Below are 21,247 nucleotides of genomic sequence, written 5' to 3'. Positions count from 1 at the left end.
AGACGGCGGAAACACGCCCCCTGGTGGCCGAGCAGGCTCCCTGCTGCCCACGCTTACTTCTATTGAGTTTCCTGTGAGACGTTCAGCAGCTACTAACATGGTGAAGGAAATACAAATATTTCATCCTGAAACTCAGTGGCATAGACTACAATTTTACGCTATTTAATTGTTTAAATATTTCTTTAAATTAGCTCTTTCAAAAGGTACAGATGTTAAAGAGGACTGTCTGATTTAAAGGAAGTCACATAACTCAGTAAGTAGCAATTAATAAGCCTGCTTCACCTTAAAAACAATGAAGTGATTATTCGGAGTAGAAAAAAATCCCTTCCAACTTAACTTCCACTGTCATGTATTTAACAGACATATACAAACATAAACTACGCATATTGTTCAGACACTGTTTTCCTTATTTGGATGACTTGGAAAGTAAAAGTTAGATGGTTGGGTTTTGAAGATGGACATAGAGAGGATCCCTCCAAGTGCACCACACAGAAACATTCTCTCTCTCTCTCTCTCTCTCACACACACACATCACATATGCTCAGGGAATTGTATCACCTTCTATTATTTGATGTAATGCAGTGATCACGATGAAAGTACCATTATAGAAAATTACTGTGTAAAATTTCTGGGGTAATTTTCAAGGCCTGAATCTCCAACTTTCCCCATCCACACTTAGACTCCTGCTCTAAGAAAACAAATGATCAAAATTGGAATCCATTACACATAGTTATCTGTACTATACAGCACAAACAAGTGAAAAAAACACACCCATAATGTGAAAAAAATGGTCCTCTTTGCCATGATTTCATACTGCAATCATGTTTTCTACATCCATACTGTTTTGTATTAAAGTTGAATACACACATCCTCACATTCACATGACACTTCAACTGTTTTTTGTGGTCAGGACATGTGCTTTTTATTTCACGCAGGACACACGGCATTTTAAAAAAATATCTTTGTGATAAAGGAACTGAACTGTGCCTGAACTATGAGCAGCTGAGTTAGCATCACCAGGTGTCATTTATCTCTCCACAGAGCAGTGAAGGAGGTGGTCTTTGAACATCTGAATCCTGAAGTGACAACTAATGAAAACCCCTGGCAGAGGAGTGACCCAGTTCTGGTAGTTAGTGTGGCTGTCGTTCAAATTGAGGAGCCCTTGTGACAGAAAGGAGTTTTAATCAGAGAATCCTTTTTTTCCAGAGAAACAAAAATAGATTCATGCAAAATGTTCTGAATTGTGCACCTGTCCTCTGTCACTCTGGGAGAAGGAAAGTAAAAATACAAAAGGTCATTGCAGCAGTCAGCAGAATTTGTACATGTGTATTTGTGCGTTCATTACAGAAAATGAATTTACATGCTGCTTTCTTAAAAAACAAACAAACAAACAAACAAAAAAAAAACAATCCCACAAACAATCCTTCTATCTACCACTGAAAAAGCAGCAGACATGACAGCTACCGGTAGTCACTCATCAGTATTTGTACATAATATAACTCACAGTAACAAGACCCTAAAATAAATGGTCAAACATCGGAAGTGACTGAACACACAAAACAATCCTCTTAACATTATAAAAATGGCTATAAAACTATATACATGAACGAATCTCACACAGCTTCTATTTACTTTGAAATATTTAACTGATAAAAAAAAATCTATGGAATGATAAAATTACATAAAATAAAAACTACATAAATTACATCAAGTAAAAATATAAACGAGGCACTTGTGAAAGTGGATAAACCTCCAAGGTCTAATGTTCAAATTCTAATGTCTGATGTGAGGCCCTCAGAGGCCCTGCACCTCCCACAGCAGGATCTCATTATAAGCCACAGAGAACAGAAGCTTCCCAGAAGGAGAGAAGTGACAGGTCTGCAGTGAGTCACTGTGCTGCGTGAAGTCCTGGAACCTGCCGCTGGTCGACTTGATCAACTTCAAAACTCGCTCTGATAAGAGATTAAAAATATAATCAGAAATTAATTACGAACACGCTCCAAACGTACGCATGTTGAGATCTTATTTACCTCCTGGAAACATATAAGCCGTATCATTAAAAACAAGATCTGGGTTTACCTTTTGATCCCACTGCTATGAGTTGACTCCTACAGGAGAGGCTAAAGCATGTGGCCCAGTTGGGCAGGGCAATCTTTTTTATTATCTGTAGTAAAAAAACAAACAAACAAACATATTTTATGAGATTACACACACGCATTTGTGGATGCTCTGACGGCAGGAAAGACCACAACACAGTGGTGAGAGCAGGGGGAGCTGTGGTACCTGTTTTTTAGCCAGGCTGTAGAAGGACAGTTCTTTCTCTACTCCGTAGCCAGAGTAGACTATCAGGCTGGGGTCTGCAGGGCAGAAGGCAGCCAGGCTGGGAGGTGGGCTGTCATCCTATAGCACAAAAGAAAATCCAAAATTGTTTTATGCTCAAACATAGACTGATCTTAATATGCATATATGCACGTTATGAACCAAAGGCGTAGCCAGTCTTTTCTCTCACCTAAGGCTGTTATGTGCTTCAACTCAAAACAAACTCAAATTTACTAGCATACACCATTATCAGGGGCCTAAATCTAATTCAAACGTGGCCTATGGAGTATTTTTTTGTGAGCAGACAAAAGTTCTGTTTTTGTGTTGAGGTCTAACGGTTTAAATCCTCTGTTGTTTACATCCATGTTTAAGATTACACACATTCCCACCAGGCATTTTCCTGTTTTGCTGCAACTCCAGCCGGCTCTGGCAGACTCGCAGTTCAGACACCACCAAACTTCCAACTTTATTGTTGGTCTCACACACTGTTTAGAGTCTGCCATTGCTCTGATCAATGTTTATTCACGACCCCTACCAGAAACATGACATCACGTCCTTTTCCAGGGTTGCGTGAGGGCCTAAATCACTGAGAGGGTAATGTGAATGTACCTGTCGTCATCTTGATTTCCTTTGTGGGCACAGTGCTACCTTATTTCTACATTACTGACACCATTTTCTGATCAATGGAATTGCGTAGATTGATCAGCAAGAGTGTGTATTACATGCATGATACAAACAAAACTGTGAACCACACAGTTTCCATAGTGCTACTAGAAAATCAAACAGGTGACCTTTAAAAAGGTTCTATTCCTATGAAATCAGTACAAACGTGTAATTTAACAGAGAAATTCCTGAGTATTATAAGGCTAAAGGGTTTGAGGTTAAAAACAAAGCTTTATAGTTACATATTAAGCTTTAATCAAGTATTCCAATATGTTAATACTTAACAAAAGGGAGACTGAGTATCCACGATGCATAAAAACAAAAATATATAAAGCAGCACTAAACATATGGAACGACATTTCTAGTCATTAGCATATTGTACCCCAAAATAGGCCGGAGCAGGAAATGTCAGCCAGTCTAGCAGATCACACTTGTCCTTCAACCAATCGGCAGCCCACACACTGACACGTCTGTCAGCACTGGCAGCCAACCACATCTCATTTCCTTCCAGGCCGAACTTCTGACACTGAGGATTAGAAGATAAAACAACATTAGACACGTACTGCTGAAAAAATGTCATGAAATGTCACAGGAACCAAAAGGAAGAATTTCAGACAGTATTTTTCCCCCCATTGCATTCAAATAGCATCGCGACAGATCTATAACCTTGTGTTCTGTAGCTGAGGAGGGCTGATGAAAGGAAATGCCAAGTCATTCTTTGTATGAAGGGAAGGCAGAGAAGCTGTCAACAGCACTGTAACGGAAGAAGCCAAGTGCTACTTCATTTTCCCAACTAACATACTATGATGATAAGGTGTTGCACAAATGAAGTGGAAAATTCTGTTGCCGATCACTGTAAACGTTGCTTTTCAGGGGCCACTCTGACCTCCCTCACTGTTTTCTGTTGTGCTGCCGTGTTAATCTCTGTTAAAGCTTCACTCCTTGGTCTGATTCAGTGAGCTGACCTGTTCATTCACACTCTGGATGGTGGTAATCGGCACTCCTTTGTGGTCCCTGATGACACGGATAGTCGCTCCATTCACCGGGCTGCTGACAGCTACCAGACCATTCTTCCCCGCTGAAAGGATCACATGACCTGCAGGGGGGCCAAAAACAGTCACAGAGCCAAACTGGATGAAACATAGCAGCTTTAATGTGACAAAAACCAGCTGCCAGCACATGGGCTTCATCATGGGTGTTCTCATTCAAAGGGAAATTCTCCTCTTGACTACTTAACCCCACTTTGACCCGTTCTTTGATCATTTAAACATTGTTCCATTTGTTTTTGACCATTATAATAGTAACCTACTGGATCAAACAAGTGGAGGAAACAAGAAAGTGGTTCTTCCTGAAAAGCAAGTTATACAATCATTGCATTGCTCACCGTTAGCAGAGTACTGGATGGCAGTGACAGCCACGTGATGGGGATGCAGCTTAATCTCCATCTCTGAGGAGGCAAGACGGAAAATCCTCAGGGTCCCATCACTGTATCCTGCAGCCACACATGTACTGTCCTTCCTGGAAGAAGGGCTCCAGCATACACAGCCACAGGCCTATTACAGAGAAAAACAGGAATAGGGAGAGGGGCGTTATGGCACACAGTGACTGTTCTTGCACCTATTTACGACGCTTGCTACCTCCCACCTACCTACAAAAAGTACAGGAAACACACTCTTGTAGTCATGTTCACAATGGAAATGTGATTCCATCTAAGATTGCTGATGATTTGATATTTCTTATTTTTAAAATTCCCTGGAGTCGAACATTCTCCATCGAGGTGTCTATTAGATAAAGCTTTGAGTTCCTTCTGCTTATACTGGAGCTGACTCTTTTCTCAAGTTTATCGGCTCACCTGGTTGAGCACCTGGAACTGCACCACCAGTTCGTTGCTGGGGGCGGACCACACCCTCAAGCTGCCGTCTTCACTGCAGGTTGCAAAATGACCCTCGTCAGAGCTGAACGCCACATCATTCACCTGGACAGCAGAGGGGAGTGCATGCAGGAAATTAAGCCTCCTGTGTCTGAGAGTAGACAACAAGAGGTTTCTTTTGCCTCAACACACACAGTCACCTGTCAATCCTGAAATCACCATATAGATTTTTGTAAAACGATCCTCGCTTATGCCAAACTTTACCTCTTACCTCAATTAACAATAAATGCTATTTAAATTTATTAAAGTCAGGAACAAGTGTCTTGGTAGAAATGTGGAATAACCAAAACATCTTTGATGGCTTAATGAATTTTCCATCAACTCAAATGAGGAAAATGTTCTATATATCTGTAGGACTACAAGTAACTCTGGACACTTAAAACAAATCTGAAGCAAAAAGTATATTTATTTTACAACTAATTCATGGGTAGAGTTTATAAAAGATTTCATATATGGGCATAAAATGAGGGACAATCAGTTGACTACATAAAAGTCCAAGTAATATAATGTCAGAAGTAGGAAAATACAACATCATAACATGTTGATAATAATGATTTACAATAATTTATTCTTCACTTTGAGGCTTTCCATGGTCCACGGGCCCGAATGGCAAAAACGCACTTTGATTTGAGACATTGTGTTTGATGAAGAAATTAATTAAGTGGTGACAGCCAGCGTTTATCTAGCATCAAATGTATTCAGGCATCCAAGACTTGGAATTATTTCATCTTGCTGACGTGAAAATAAAAATGTGTAATTAAACCGTTATTAATTGTGTTTGTGCCCTTGACATCACTTCATTAAAATTTTGCCAGTAACGGTTAATTGCTTCCCCGCTGTTTCTTTAATTTCATTTCCTGGTTCTAACACTCCATCCTGAACAGCCACAAATTGCATTTATTATAAAATATTCCTCTTCGCTGGGAAAGGCCTTTGATCTACGATTGACAGGCCATTAATACAAATTGTCACTGCAGATATTTAAAATGAAGACTTCCCCCACCAATGTAGAAATGATTACACTTATAGGAAAAAAAAACATTAGCCTTCAGGGAAACAGATGTGCAACATCATTAATATCAACAGAAAAATAAACATGCAGTATTTTAATAGTAGAGGTAGTTTGAGGTACACAGTTACATTTTAGTGTAAAAGTCCTCTAAGGACGGTCTATTGGCAAGTTAGAGAGTTGAAGAATGTCGACTTGCAAACCTCTGTGTGGTGATGAACATTATAATTACAGAAACATCTGTATTACAGAGCAAACCAGAAGTTTAATTTTAAACCATAAATGTGAACCTAAAAGTGGCACAAAAGGAAAAGCCAGATTATAATCAAAGTCAGTAGTGTATCATCTTTTCAAAATTGTTAATTCAGATGTTTAACAGAACACACTAAATAACTATCTCCTGATTATAAATATGTTCCAGCCCCTGCTGTAGACACAGGATGTGCATTTGGTTATCATTCACTGCCTAAAGTTGACACTGGTACCTTGGTCTTGTGGCCGCTGACCAGCCGGGTGCTGCTGTTGTCTGACCAGTTGATGTACCAGAGGGTTCCCATTGTGGTGCCAACGATTCCCATGTCCATTGTGCTATCAAATGCTGCACTGACCATTGTCCCATCCAGCATTATCTCCTGTTCCAACACCACCATGGTCCCACTGAAGGACAAGCACAGGAGACCAAGAACAATGAGCCCATTTTTAATGCAGACATTGTCACTTAAGGATAAGAAGGTATCGTATTCTCATTCTTGATCTGTTTCAGACAGTACAGACACTTTTTGTGCTCTTTAAATCACATCAGACAGAGCTTGCTGCTAAGAAAAAAAAACAGTATACGAGTTAAGTCTAGCAGGAGAGCAAAACCATGAAGTGCAATATGTAAAGGGGACACTTTGGAGAAGGAGAAGTAATAACACCTTTTGCCCAAATAATCGCCCTTTTGCAGAACTCTATTGCAACTGAAATAAAACAACACAAGCCCCACTGTGTTCCTCTGAGTAAACAGACTCAAGAAAAGTAAAGGAATCCTTAGGGAATAAGCCACAGACCTGTCTTCCACATTGCAGACCTTTTCCTGAGGCTTCACACCCCGCACAGCTTCTACCTCCCACAGTCGCAACCAGCGAGTGTTGCTGCCTGTCATCAGACGGTTCCCTCGACACAGCAATACTCCTACACCAGGAAAGCGCCGCAATCCAATTAGCATTTGGAACAAAATACATGAAAGCAACATGACTCAAAATTACAGGACTATTTTAGGCACTTTTCCAAGAGAAATAAATATCATCTCCTCAATTAGATAGCTACACAAAGAGAATTGTGTTTTTTTTTTTTTCTGTAAGCAAAAATATACTGTTATCCAAAACAGATTGTTAAAATATACAGAGGGTCTATTTGTACCGATCTCGCCCTCATCAGCTTCCCACGTCATGAGGCAGCGCTGTGTGTTAACATCCCAGACAAAAACGTGTCCTCGATTGGTGGCGGTAAACAGAAAGGAGTCCATGTGGTAGCACAGAGCCGTCAGCTCCACATCACCCACCTCCGCTGGTGCTTTCGCCCTCTGGACCTACAAAGGTGACACAATGTTTAATCCTCATGTACCAAAGCAAATACAACTAAAACCTCAAAATTAATTTGTGTGTTTTTCTGTGCTCATTAACCTCGAGGTCAACATCTGAGCCATGCGTGTGGATGAGGCAAAAGTACACCCCTTGGCTTCCCACACAGGCCAGCTGGCTGGCTGCCGAGGGGCTGAAGGCTGCGTCATGGATCGGTCCTGACACACCCAGACTGGACAGCAACTGGAAGGTCTTGCTGCTCCACAGAGCCACCCCTGGGTCAGAAAAGTCTCCTACAGAGCAGTGGGAAGAATCAGTGGTCAGTACCATTTTCTGCATTTTAATCGATTATGTCAAGTGGTTCAAAACCCCAAAATCAAAAATACATATTTTTCCTCTTACCTGTAGTGCTATCTAGATTCTTTTGGTGTGAACTGCAGAGTTTTGGAGGTATTGGCTATAAAGAAGTCTGCCTTCCCACGTATATAATGGAACTAGATGGCACTTGGTTTGTGGTGCTCAAAAGGGCCAATAGAATACATTTGAAAAATTCGACAGCAATGTCTCTTTCCAGAAATCATGACCCGGTAACTCAAGATAATCAACAGACCTTGTTGTTAGCAGTTTTATGTAAGATCTACTTTTTGACCTACACTACACAAACGTCATTAGAAAAAACAAGGAAAGGGAAAATATATGTTTTTGATTCTGGAGTGAACTGTCCCTTTAAACGTACAGGTCAGATGCTCATGGATGATGGACGCAATTCAATTCAAATTTGACTGACCGACAGAGAGAAGGAAGAGATCATTCCTGGAGAAAGCGAGACTCTGCACTGCCCCGCTGTGGTAGGAGATGGTTTTACGACAAGTTCCATTCTGGATGTCCCAAATGCAGATGAGGCTTCCACCACTGTTACTGCTGCCAGCTGCTGATGCCACTGTCTGGACAGGAGGAAACACAGACACAGAGCACCTTCATTTTTATTTACGAGTCCACAAAACATAGGACTAACAGGAGACATGACAGGAGCCAATGTGAGAAAATAGACAAAATTGTCTGTTGCTGGCTAAATATGTTATGTGTAGAGCTGAAACAATTAATCAATTAGTCGACTGACAGAAAAATATTCTGCATATTTTGACTAAAAATGCTATACAGTCTCAGACTTTGGTTAGACAAAACAAGACTTTTGCTGCTGTAATAAAATGCGAACTCTAAGGCTGAATTATCTTTTAGTTTTCAACAGATTAACGGATGGCCTATCACTGAAAATCTCATGGTAATTCTTTTTCCCCAAATAGAACCACACACACAGTATGTGCTGTCTGAGGGCACACTGGGTCAAGTTGTTTTTCCCAGACAACTCAGAGCAGTAGTTTGGCTTAACAGTTTGGTTTTCTGTTAGACATAGCAACACCAGCTGCACGCACACTATTTAAAAAGATATCTACAAAGCTCAAAACCAAGTTAGGAGGACCCAAATCACCTGACTGCACAGTTTTTGGGGCATTGGCGCAGTCATGAAAAAGAGCTAATGTCACTGTGTTTTACATCACTGTTATATAACTGTGAGGTCGAGAACTATGAAAAGTACCTGTGCATCATTTGTGACTGCAAGACAAGAGATCTCCTCGCTGTGGCCCTGTAGGTGTCTCTGACTTCCCATATGGAGGTACTCCACCACCACCACACAGCCACACGAGTACGCAAACAAACCTGCAAAAGATATCAATTGCTGATTATTTTTTTGCGTTTGTTTTATTTAATATGGATTGGTTCCTAAACAATATTTCTACACAGTTGTTACTTTCCCTTTCAGTATGTTATCATCACCTTGGTCAGGGCTCCACACCATGTTACAACGCCCATTGCCATTGTAGCCAATCACTGCTTTCAGCTTTATGCCCTCTTCTCCTGGCTGGGGAGCCACGGCAGCCTGGATCACAGAAAACATTAAGACTGGGCATCAAACAAACTAATACACTCAGTCATTACACAATCATTACACAGTACAAAGTGCTCTTTACCTGATCATTGGCAGAGGTCTTGAAACGTGGGATGAAGTGCCTGTAACAATCAGGACGTACTGGCTTCTTTGCTTTCAGCTCAACTAATGACAACATGGCATAAAAAATAGAAAAGGATCAGTTCTACCATAAAGATGATAGTTATTTTACTTATACTGTAATGTCAAACTATCTATTGGGGTACTTGCCAGCGTCCATGTGACTGGTATTCAGAGGAGATGTATTGTCCAGCTCTGTGACTTTAAGGAAGGAAACTGCAGGTCTGGGTTCAGAGGAAGGACCTAAACCATTGGCTGCTACCTGAATGGTCGAGATAGTCGGAGTGTCATCATTCATAGACAAGGAGCCCAAAGCTGCAGGGGGGAAACAGGAGAGACATTATAACTATCTAAACATACACTAGGTACACATACTATGCAGTGTTAAAAGCAAGTTATTGCTAAGTTATATTTTCCCTCTTTCTTTATTCCAGTCAGTGCAGATATATGTTAAAACATCCTTTTTTCCTCATGCAACTTGCAGTTGGTCAGATATGAGCAAGACATCAGCTACAAATGTGTGTTCATAAAGATGTTCAGTTTTGACAGCTAATCATATACGGATAAATATGTGGTGGTAACTTAAAAGTGATAAAGAGAATTTACCGCCTTGGTCAACTTGGTCAAGGGTGCTGACATCTAGTGGTTGTGGCGGTGAGAAGGGGAGGGGTGCTGTCTGTCGAGGCATCCCATTGGACAACTGAACTCCACTCACTTCAGCATCTGGTTGAACTGTTACATGAAAAGACCAGATCAACAATTTATTTGGGATGAATAAGAACATTTGAATCATCTTATGATATTGTAGTATGAGTACGACCTCTGAATGAAGTTACCTGATTTAGGAGCTGAAATGTAGTTTAATCTGAGAGGTGAGCTGTGAGTAAAGACAGATCATACCAAATATTTACCAATAAAACTTACAAAATGTAACATTAATTAACATTAATGACAAGATTCAAACATGCAACAGGGATGCTTACCAGCTGTCAGACAAAGAGTCAACAGGATGGGCCAGGAAGTCCCAAAGGAATATAGCATCTCCCACTGAGACCACGCCCAGTTGGTCGGGGGTGAAGCTCACCTGGCGAATGGGCTGACTGTGGCCTATGAACATCTGGTACAGAGAAACACATGTTTAAGTTACTACTGATGGATAAACTGATAATACTCCTACTGCTAAATTAAATAAAAACAACATACTTCCTATGATCATGATGAATGCACAGTTTTTACTGCTCCCACAATTTTATAAGTTGATTAGTCGATAAAGTCATGAACTGCTTGACAGACAATTAATTGAAAACAGTTTTTGATTATTGAGTAATCCATGTTCAATCCTTTGGTTTCCATGATAGTAACTAAATATCTGAGTAACTAAACTGGGTTTTAGACTGCAAGTCAGACTGAACAATACATTTGAATTCAACTTGTACTTTTATTTTTCGAATGCCTTATATACCAAACAAGTAATAGAGAAAATAATCTGCAGATTAATCATTAATGTTGATGTTTATTAGTTTATTACATGATGCCTAAATGATACATTTTTATGCCTTACCTGTCATTGCATTCAGTCAAATTAACAGCTAGACTTAACCTTGGAAAATACATGAAGCAGCAGCAGGGACTTTCTAAAGTTTAGATTCCAGTAGTATTTTCATTCTAAAAGATATTAATTCTACCTGTGAGTTAATATCGAGCTGCATGTTATAATCCCACACTTTCACAGCATTGTGTCCTGCTGTCAGCAGGAATCGACTGTCCTCACTCACAGCCAGGGACGAGCACTGGTGTTTGTGCACCTTAGACACCTGTCAGGAGGAGAGAAGTCCAGTCAGAAAAAAAACACGTATGGTTGGAAAATGAATCAAACGGTTGTGTAGAGACAAAATGTGGTTATGAAAACTCGTACTGCTGTTACTCTCCTCTTTGTTTCTTGTTATCCTTGCAGCTTCTTGTTAGGTAATGCTATTATCTTAACCCAACATCCATCTTCTAATTATTTTCAAAAACCTGTGCCAAACTTACTGTCACTAATATAGACAGTATATTCATTCGCAATCCTGATTCCTACACTTTGAGATCACCATTATCGTGTAGACTGTTTAAATACTCAATTGTGAAAATGCATAATGACAGCAACAGAACAGGTAGGATACAGACTTGGCTACTAAGTGCTGACAAACCCTATTAACGTCTCAAGTAAAATGCTTCATTTTGGACCCTCTGAGCAGCCAATTGATAGATTTCTTAGCACTTAACATGGTCAGCTAATGTGTTCATGTTTGGTAGTGTTACCTCTCGGAGCAGACGGCCTGTCTTGGTGCTGACCCAGAGGATCTTGTTGGCAGTTGTGGCCACGAGCAAGTGTTCAGTGGTGGCCGGAGAGAAGCAGACCTTCAGTGCAGAATCAAGGCGGGGGCTCTCCACGTCCAAAATGCTCACATCTACATGGAGCAACTAGACAGAGACAGAATGGGTCAATGAGGACACTTAAGAACAGGTGATAAGAAGACTATATTAGCTGGTCGGTATGGGAATAGTACAAACATTTTGGTCAATCTTGGGAACATTTGCTGTACGGTATGTAGTCACCATAATTCTGTAATGAAATCTCCTGAACAAGGCCAGAAATGGCATGGGGTTGAAAGGAAACATCGTGCAAGAGATACAGTACCTCATCTAGAGACTGCGAGTCAGCGATCGTGACAATGTACTCTGAGGGACCGACGAAAGCCAGACAGCGGCTGTCACTGCTCACTGCGAGGGCATCTGGAGCGCGCTCAGTGCCTCGGGCCACCGCATTACCTAGCCAGTCAGGGAAGAATGAATCAAACAACGGCACCCGGTATGCTATTGTGTAATTCACTATTTCACTCCATCGATACTGTTCCTGTACGAATGTTTTACAAAATGATTTTGTCGATTTAAGTTCACATTTCAGTGAAGTGCAACTACTGATGTATTGAAATTAACTTGAGGCATGTTTGTGTATACATACACACAACTCTGATCACATTGTGGTCTTCCTCAGAGGCGTTGTAAAGTGCCAGAGAGCCCTGGGAGTCGGCGCTGTACATGAACTCCCCATCTGGAGAGAAGGCAAGACCTATCACTTCACCTCTGTGCTGCCTATAATAGAGAAAATGCACACGTCAATACATGCACACATACAGAGAAACAAGAGCATAAAAGCAGTCATTACCCTCTCTTGGAAGACACAAAGCTTCCTAAAATGCACACGACTGACAAACCAAAGGCATACGAGGTTTGGTACATCAAACCAGACAAGAAATTCCCATTTTCATTTGAAAGTGCAGTTAATGTTGGTTTGAACGCACCTGTGTTCAGCGAGCAGTTTGGCACTGGAGATGTCAAAGACTCTGATGATGCCAGAGCTGAAACCACAAGAGAAGACCTGCTCACTGGGATGGAAGGCCACGGAGCAGGGTCCTTCCTCTGACACAAAATCATACAACTAGGCACAGGAGACACAACAACAGACATTCAGTGAAATGGTACATTAACCAACAGTAACAGAGATAATGTCAATTTCTTTAGTTTAAAGAAAAATTCACACAGCAGTAACTTGTTGATTAATCCCGTTTTTTGCTTTGTGGTTTAGTTTGCCTCTAGGGAGCTGTGGTAGTATTAACCATGTCTTCAGAATGTTTTATAGTTGACTGTAAAAGCCTCTGGTAGCGTTTGATCATTTCTTACTTTGAAGGAACTGAGAATGAGGGGCTGAACACTTAATCATACAGCAACAAAGACAAACTTAAACTCCATAAAACTTGACTAAATGGCCTTGCATGGCCATAGATTTGAGAAAAATCGCAACACAGTGTCTCTAACAATGACAATAATCCACTCTTCTTAATATGCAAATGTGCAAGCACAACTACTATATATTTTCAGGAAAATTGGTCCAAAGTCGTTCCATCATCTTTCTGATAAGAGGACCAAAAAACAAACAAACTTAACCAAAAGAATAACCTCCTTGGCCGAGGTTATGATGAAAAAGCTTAAATTATTTCCTCAAGGCTTTCAGAAGAATTGGCATTATTACTAATAATAGTTACTGAAAAAATCTATGGACCTGATGCAAGGAATCCACATTCCAAATGCGCACTGTGCCATCGGAAGAGGCTGTGGTGAGATGCCGACGGATGCCGTCCACACTGAAGCCGAGTACAGTGTCTGTATGTGACCTCATCAGCGTGTTGTAACCGCGGCTGCTCACATCAAGGAAACCCAGGTTTCCAGTGGAGGTGCCTGCCAAGACCTGAAGGCTGTCTGATGAGACTGACACCACACTCACAGGTCCCTCATGTTCTGGAACATAATGACACATGTGACGTGACGATGTGTGATTGCACCTTTACATCTTATAATCATGGATAGGAAAGTTAATACACAAATGAAATGATCACAATAATACAAATAATGTAATCATGGTGACAAGTTTGTTTAATGTTTGGTTATTGTTTGAAAATTAAGTTTACAGTTTTATATGTTTAAAGATTCATTCAACATTTCTGCCTTCTGCAGACAGTGACAGTCGACAGACAACAGAATTGATGTTAAAGTTTTGGTACTGCTAAAAAAATTGTGATACACGATGAATAACAAAAAAATAGTGTCAATATTCTGCTTTTAAATTTGGTTTATTGGCAATTATTAGTCAACCTAATAAATATTTCCCCCTGAAGACTAGAAAATTACAACCATACATGAACTGAACTGATCTCCTGTGGAGTGGGAACTGCTGTTAGTTTGATGTGGGTAAATGTTATTCCACAGCCCCCCTCTGCCTACCAGCCTCCAGGAAGACGGCAGAAAAATCGAGGGGCCAAAGCCGCAGGAAGCCATCTTCAGAGCCCGTGCAACAGAATGATGAGGACACACTGATGCTGTTGATGGCAATGCCTGGACCTGGGACACAGACATACAAGAACACTCTGATGTCATCACAGGCTCTTTACAAAGTCTTTTCCCCCCCCCCATCTACCAGAAAATATATAAAAACATAATTTAAAACACTTAAAATGACTGATTTCAAACACACCTGTCTTAAAAGTCCATTTCTCCCTACGATCCGCATGCTGCTGCTGTGCAGGCAACAGTCTCCTGACATTTCTGATAACAACTCTGCTGTAGTCGATCTCAAAAATATGCCCACTCCGACTGCTGGCAAATCTGTGGGAGGCCAGTCACAGAGGGAAAATATCGAGCCATTTATAAAGAACCTTTTCAGTAGACTTAGATTAGATTCATATGTCTTCCAATGTTACGTAAAGGTTTGCCCACTCACAGTATTCGATCATCAAGACTTTGGTTAGAAAAGTTTCCCTCCTCAAAGGCAACATCGGTGAAGTCCATTGAGTGGTATTCACCCAGGTTGACTGGACAGGACCGCAGAGTCCCACTCCGCACTCGCCACAGGCGAACATTATCCCGGCCACATGACACCATCCTTAAACCAGGACACCCAAAAATTGTCTCACAGTTCAAACTATTTAACTGTTATGATTATTTTGACAGATATTATGACTGACATATGATTCACGATTAGTGGGGATGATCATTTTTGCATTACAATTTGAATTTTCACTGGAAAAACGTAATATCTCGACTACATTTGTATAATTCGATAAAAAAAGAGCAGATGTGCCAATTTCATCAACATTTACTTTTCTCGGGTCAACAGACGGACCGACATATGCATAAAAATGTTTACAAATATGCAAATATGCACTGTTGGCAAACAAAATAATCAAATAAACAGCCAAAAAACACACAAGAGAGGTACCTCGTATCATCAAAGAAGGCAACCTTCATGGTGTGGATGTCCACATCTGTGTGTGCTTTGGCTAAGATGGTCACCTCTCCACCTTTAGTAACGTTCAGAGTGTTCCACACCACCACCATCTATGTAAGGTTGAATGAGGATAACAAACAGACCGCTGAGTGAAAGACTAATAAGTGGAGCAGTTTAAAGCATTTTAGTTTAAATAATCAGACAAAGTAATGATATTAAGTGTTGCTTAGCATTTTTTAATCTGGATCTAATGATACCTGTGGCTCTCTCTACAGAGTCTGAGCACAGCCAGTGCTAATTGCCTTTAAACACAAATTAAAAATGAAGCCTTTGAATTTTTATGTGGGAAAATTTGCATTTGTGGCACTTACCGTTTTGCAGTGGCTGTCTTTACCAACTCCACAGAGAATACCACTGCCGTATGAGAAGCTTCAAAATGGAAAGAGAACACAGAATACTTAGAATTAGTGTAGACGAACGGTGTTCAACATACGCTTTGACCTCATGAAAGATAAGTGTGTATAGATGAGTACATGTGCATATGCGGATGGTTACCTGAGACAGGATAATGAATGAGCATGAGTCCTAAACATGGCCAGACAGTTTCCTTTGTGGTAGTTCCACACTCGAACTACGCTGTGGTTGCCAGTTTGAGCTGAGGCCAGTACTGTTGTGTTGCCATTAAAAGCCAGTGCAGATACCTACAGAGTAAACACATGATGGATGAGGATGATGCAAAAATCCAATTCCTGTAATGCCAACAAAAATTATGTCTCTTTACTGAATACAACAAGACCAGGAATCGACTGAATCACCAAAGTGTTATATTTAGGATGGTGCCACCACCAGCTGTGCCATCCTACACACTGGCAGGGATTTAGCTGCGGAGGACGCGCAGCACATCAAAGCTCATTTACCTTATCAGTGTGACCAATGAAGAACCTCTGCTGGTTAGAGGAAACCTTCATAGAGACGATAATTGCGTGACACGGGTACACCACTGCATCACCAGATTTGGTCCACAGGACCTATAGTATAATAATGTACAGCAGTTGGTCTTTCTTTCTCTGATGCATTTTGTGACCACCAAACTCAAAATGTATGACAGAGGCCAGTCTCATAAGGGCTTTACTCCAAATAAGCATACATATTTAGTAGTGGCTCCTCCAAAGCCGATGATTCGATTGAGCCTGAGAATTGGGTCTGGAAGCAGCTTCTAACAAGGAGAGCAGAAAAAAAATAAAGACAGAGATTTGTTATGAGCTGTTAAACAAATGATATCTCATCAGCTTGTTCATTTCACCCTCTGCTGTCCTCACTCTTACCTGCTTCCTGGTTCCTTTGGACGAGGCTAGATGGCCAGGATGTGGAACAGGAGTGCAGACAAGCTGAGAATATAACAAGATCAACAGTGTTTCAAATGTTGAACTGCACAAAAGACACAACAGAGTCATGCATTGTGTTGAACATGATGGCAAAAAGATAAATTAATGCTGTTTATAATGGGTTTTTTATGCTTTTAACTTGGGAAAGAATATACAGTCTAGTCAGAGTGAAGCTTCACCTCTTCTTCACTTTCCTCCCCATGTTTGCTGAAGCCATCCTCAGAATGCACGTACACATGAACTCCCCTGTCATCAGAATCACACGGTGGCCTGAATGTGAGCTGGTGTGAACTGGAGCTTGCAGACTCCTGCTGACACTGGTCATCATTATGGCTGAGCCAGTCATCCTTCAGTTGAGTTGACACTACACCCAGATCAGGTATCTTGGTCACCAAGGGGCTTTGATTCCTCGTGAGCTGAGAAGACAGAAGGAGAAAATGGATGGCTCTTAAAAAATAGCACCTTCTAAAAATATATATTTGGTGACAAAGGCTCACACTCAAACATCTACCTTATTTTCACAGACAAAATTCAAGCTAACTGGAATCACAGAGACTTGATTTAAAGTACTAAATGTTCTCAGTCTTACTGATTTTGGAGTGGTGATCTGCTGGATGAGGGACACACGGTCCTGAACCGGTTTGCTGAGGTTGACGGAGCGAGGCTCCTCTCGAATAGGGTTTCTTTGGTTGGAGACACAACCTGAAAAGAGAGGGTTATTGGATAAACATGTGTTTGTCAGAACAGCAGCATCCCACGACTTTTTCTGTAATAGTGATTTTTTCTTTTTAAAGCTCCAATGACTATATTCTACTTTGATGAATACGTAATAAAAATATTTCAAATCACACTTGATACAAAGAATTTTTTTTCCAGACTTCTTATATATACATCTTGACAAAGTTTTCAGGAAAATCTAAAAACAGTCAGGTCCAAGAGAATAGCATGTAAGGGCTGAATGATGAGTAGTGTGATATTTTATGATTAACTAGCCTCAGCCTTGGGATTACCTTTTTGAATGGAGTCAAAGGGCAATTTTGTTCCCTCTGAGGGAAACCTGTTGAGAGGAGAAGATGAGAGATTACATTGCAGTGCAGTGTGACTGTGGTTTTCTTAAATCAGTTATAATATAGACTGCAGATCTTATTTTTTACAAGTGGTGTTCAGTGAAAAAAATCTGAAAGTAACCTAAAACTGCTAGTAGTGATTCTGAAATATCAAAAGGAAAAGGCCTTCTTTAAAATACTATTCTACAGCTACATGGTGATTTTATTGAATTTCTGAGAGTGGCCTTTCACATGGATTTCTTCCGTTATAATAGATGATACTGGCACAAACTAGCCAGCTTTGGTAAGCGGTCGACTTGGGCACTTTACATAAAAAGCTCACATTTTAGGCTGTTGAATCTCTACTGAAGCTGCACTGATGCAGCCATCAATCATGCTGTGACATCAAGTCATCCGTATTTTCACTTGTCACCGAAATGGGGATAAAAACAAAACTAACAACTACCAAACATTGTGGCCCCATAAACGAGAAAAAGCAGTTTAAATTGTATTTAGCTTTAAGCACAATTCAAGTGACGCACATGCTGTTCCCAGGAGAAGACACCATACCTGATGTAATCATAAAGGTCATGCCAGGAGGCTCCCTTGGGCACAGGGAATGACATGTCTCTGGGCATTGGACCTGTTCCCTGAGAAGAGGACAGACCCATCAGTTTGGCTTCACTGAAGGAAACCCCTGTTGAAAGAGAAAAGAGCGGTAGAAGGGTGAAGTAAAATGTCATGCTTGAATTGAGAGGTATGTAGTCTATTCAGAAATTGGATCGAACTTGACACAGAACGATAGGTATGTAGAGAACATTTTTTGCTAGTAGAGGATTTTCAGAGCGCTCAAGATATTCTCAGTATTCAGTGCATTCTACCAAAGGAGATGTCTGGTCTTTGAAATGAGAGGTTTGAATAAGCAGGGGGTTATAGATTGATAGGGCACTTTAATGCTACAATAACAAAGCTACATTTTTCTCTTCTTTAAGTGCCCTTTAATAAAAGATCACTATAACACTAAAACATCTCTCTTATTCTCAACATAACATCATCGCAAACTAGTGGAAAACCAACAGCAGTATTCTCACATAGACAGAAAGTGTAAATATAGATAATATGTACTGTCTATGTCATTATCATAAAAAAGGAAAAATAAGCAGCTATAGTTTCAAAGAGAAATTACATTTACAACTAAATCTCACCTGGATCGAGCAGCAGGTCACTGGTAAACATGTTTTTCACTGCCATGTTGGCACAAAGCTTGATGCTCTTCACATGACTGTAGCAGCGGTTGAGGTAGACAGAGAGTGTATACTGCAGATCCAGCATAAGACAGGTCCAACGCACTGAAGTGGGAGCAGGATCCACCAAACCTGGACCACAAAAACAGAGATAGAGAGTACTGTAGCAAGACATGCACAATTATTTATATTATGTACAATATACAGTGAACAAGAAAGACATATGCATGTGAACAATGGCTCATGTATACGAAAGCATTGCTTCATGTGTGTGCATGAAATTTACCATGTCTTGCGGATTTGGCCGTGCTTTCATAGACCGAATCCTTTGCAGCTCCGCACAGGAAAGGAAACTGAAGCCAGGTAGCTGTGGCCTTGAACTCTTTGAACATGTTGGAAAAGGAGATACGTACCACCTGGCCCTCCTTCACATCCAACACACAGAGAGAAGGAATTGGCCATTTAATTCTATCTTCACGTGCAACAGGCATGGAATTATTTAATATGAGTCAAATCAATTACCTACATAATTACATAAATTAATAAAACCCAAAGGTGCAACTTGTGTTTTCCTCCCACACAGTTGGATGATATTTAAAGTGAGACCATGTAGAGTACTTTCAGAATTTCCGTCGGATTTAAATGCCAACACATTAAAAAAGGCACGCTTCAAAATGTCAAAGAATCGCAAAGAAAGATGAAATAATTAGTTATGAATGTTAGAACAAAAGTAAACAACATAGATGTATCAAAATTCTTGATTTCATCACACATACACACGCCTCAGATCAGTGCACAAAATCAGATCATTACCTCTGCAGAAACATCCAGGTGGACCACAAAGTATTTGCCAGGGGTGGGCCTGAAGAGAAGGCAGAAGTAGCGTCCTGTCAGCCCCAGAGACCCGTTGCAGTTTTTGGGCATCAGTATGTAGCTGTTGGCAGGAACAGGACCCTTGATCTGGAACACTGAACACCTCAGTGTCTTGTTCTGGGGGGTATCATGGAAGGTGGACATGAAACAAACTAACTTAAGTTTGAATACTTATAGTTAAAGTGATAATCCACCCAAAGTAGGTCATCCTGTGTAGGCTTGTACATTGGCAAGGAGGACTAAGACAGCAGCTTTTTAACTGTTAGGACAAATTAAAACTAAAGATGGAGAGCAGATAAAAAGATTATCTTGAGGTATTGTTTTGAATGTTTGTTTGCTTTTATAGCGGTTTTGGTTTTTGGTCCCTATTGGCCTACTTGTAGCTGACAAGAAAATCAAGCAAAGCCCTAGGACAAACCTTTCAAGCCTACAGAGGTGTTTAATATTGAAAAATACAGTTGGGGGTTCAGGTATAAGTTGACATATGACAGTTATAGTGTGCAGATAATTTACCGTGCATGTTGACACATCTCCCTCTTTTGCCGACCTTTTCCAGTCTTCAACTCGGAAGTGTTTGAATATGTTGACGTAAGGATGCTGCCAACCTGCAAAGTCAAAACAAGCTTCATTGACACCTGTTGTTTCAAGTTATGGCTGATATGGCTGATATCCCAGTCTCTGTTGCTGTATACTTTAATGTATGTAACGCAACTTCAATTGAATGTTCATATTACCTTTGGAGGCCATTGCTAGCGAATGTCGCAAATGGAAAGATCCACCTGTTGATGTCGGAGTCTTGCTGCAACTTGTTTAAACTCCTGCAGCTAACCTTAGTGTACATTTAGAGATGTTAGCTAGCAAACACGCAGCTAAATGAGCAGGAAAGCTCCTTCTCCGTTTCCCAGCGGTCAACACAATAAAACCTTTTGATTCACATCATCATGAGATGCGAGGGCTCCTCCAGTTCTCCTGGATTCAAAGTAAGTAACACTTTATGTCTGATATGACGCCAAGCGCTCACAGTTGCAGTTATGTCCTTCCCGCTCCAGCCTCCGCCGTTGCCAACGACAGTGCGACGCTCATGACGTCGGTGCGTTGCTTTCCATGGCGCTTCTGGGTAATGAAGTTCATAGAACAAAAGGAGTACTAAAAGAGAAACTGTAGCTTTTTGGTATCAAAAAGGCTATAAATTACCACACAAAGTATGTAAGAACACACTGCATATGTAGATTAACTTCAACCCTTTCACTTCCTGTTGAATGTACCATTTTTGTTTACCAGCCTACTGTTAATGATGCCAAGATCACCCCACACACGTATGTCT

At 40.7% G+C, this 21,247-nt stretch overlaps 1 protein-coding gene and 1 long non-coding RNA gene across 3 annotated transcripts; one reads left to right on the top strand and one right to left on the bottom strand.

Moving 5' to 3' along the window:
- The first annotated feature begins 12 nt into the window (after positions 1–12).
- Positions 13–1,236, top strand: LOC311250793. 2 transcript variants are annotated; one of them, XR_014621320.1, is made up of 3 exons: positions 16–100; positions 192–253; positions 1,042–1,236. It is a non-coding gene; the product is annotated as an uncharacterized lncRNA (long non-coding RNA). The 2 variants fall into 2 exon arrangements; XR_014621319.1 differs by lacking the exon at positions 192–253 and having other exon boundaries at positions 13–100.
- Positions 1,237–1,377: 141 nt separating this feature from the next.
- On the bottom strand, positions 1,378–20,986 carry wdr90 (WD repeat domain 90). Its single transcript, XM_084342838.1, has 43 exons — positions 20,658–20,986; positions 20,437–20,528; positions 19,864–20,040; positions 19,337–19,475; positions 19,012–19,182; positions 18,377–18,503; positions 17,771–17,817; positions 17,350–17,462; positions 16,940–17,176; positions 16,701–16,763; positions 16,523–16,591; positions 16,293–16,403; positions 15,931–16,076; positions 15,747–15,804; positions 15,367–15,485; positions 14,869–15,030; positions 14,623–14,753; positions 14,373–14,489; positions 13,654–13,889; positions 12,896–13,032; positions 12,556–12,686; positions 12,232–12,362; positions 11,853–12,014; positions 11,237–11,365; positions 10,535–10,668; positions 10,388–10,428; positions 10,158–10,283; positions 9,702–9,866; positions 9,514–9,596; positions 9,320–9,422; positions 9,081–9,202; positions 8,271–8,427; positions 7,586–7,776; positions 7,323–7,491; positions 6,971–7,094; positions 6,407–6,578; positions 4,835–4,957; positions 4,367–4,535; positions 3,948–4,078; positions 3,365–3,508; positions 2,284–2,400; positions 2,080–2,164; positions 1,378–1,952 (listed from the first exon to the last, which is right to left on the bottom strand). The coding sequence occupies exons 1-43, from the start codon at positions 20,668–20,670 to the stop codon at positions 1,795–1,797; spliced, it is 5,532 nt and encodes a 1,843-aa protein (XP_084198964.1). The 5' UTR covers positions 20,671–20,986; the 3' UTR covers positions 1,378–1,794.
- Between the last annotated feature and the right edge of the window lie 261 nt (positions 20,987–21,247).

This window comes from Pagrus pagrus, assembly GCF_965226575.1.
Source record: "Pagrus pagrus genome assembly, chromosome: 21".
Taxonomy (NCBI): domain Eukaryota; kingdom Metazoa; phylum Chordata; class Actinopteri; order Spariformes; family Sparidae; genus Pagrus; species Pagrus pagrus.
The sequence above is the reverse complement of the archived record's forward strand: the minus strand, read 5'-3'. Positions and strand labels throughout refer to the sequence as shown.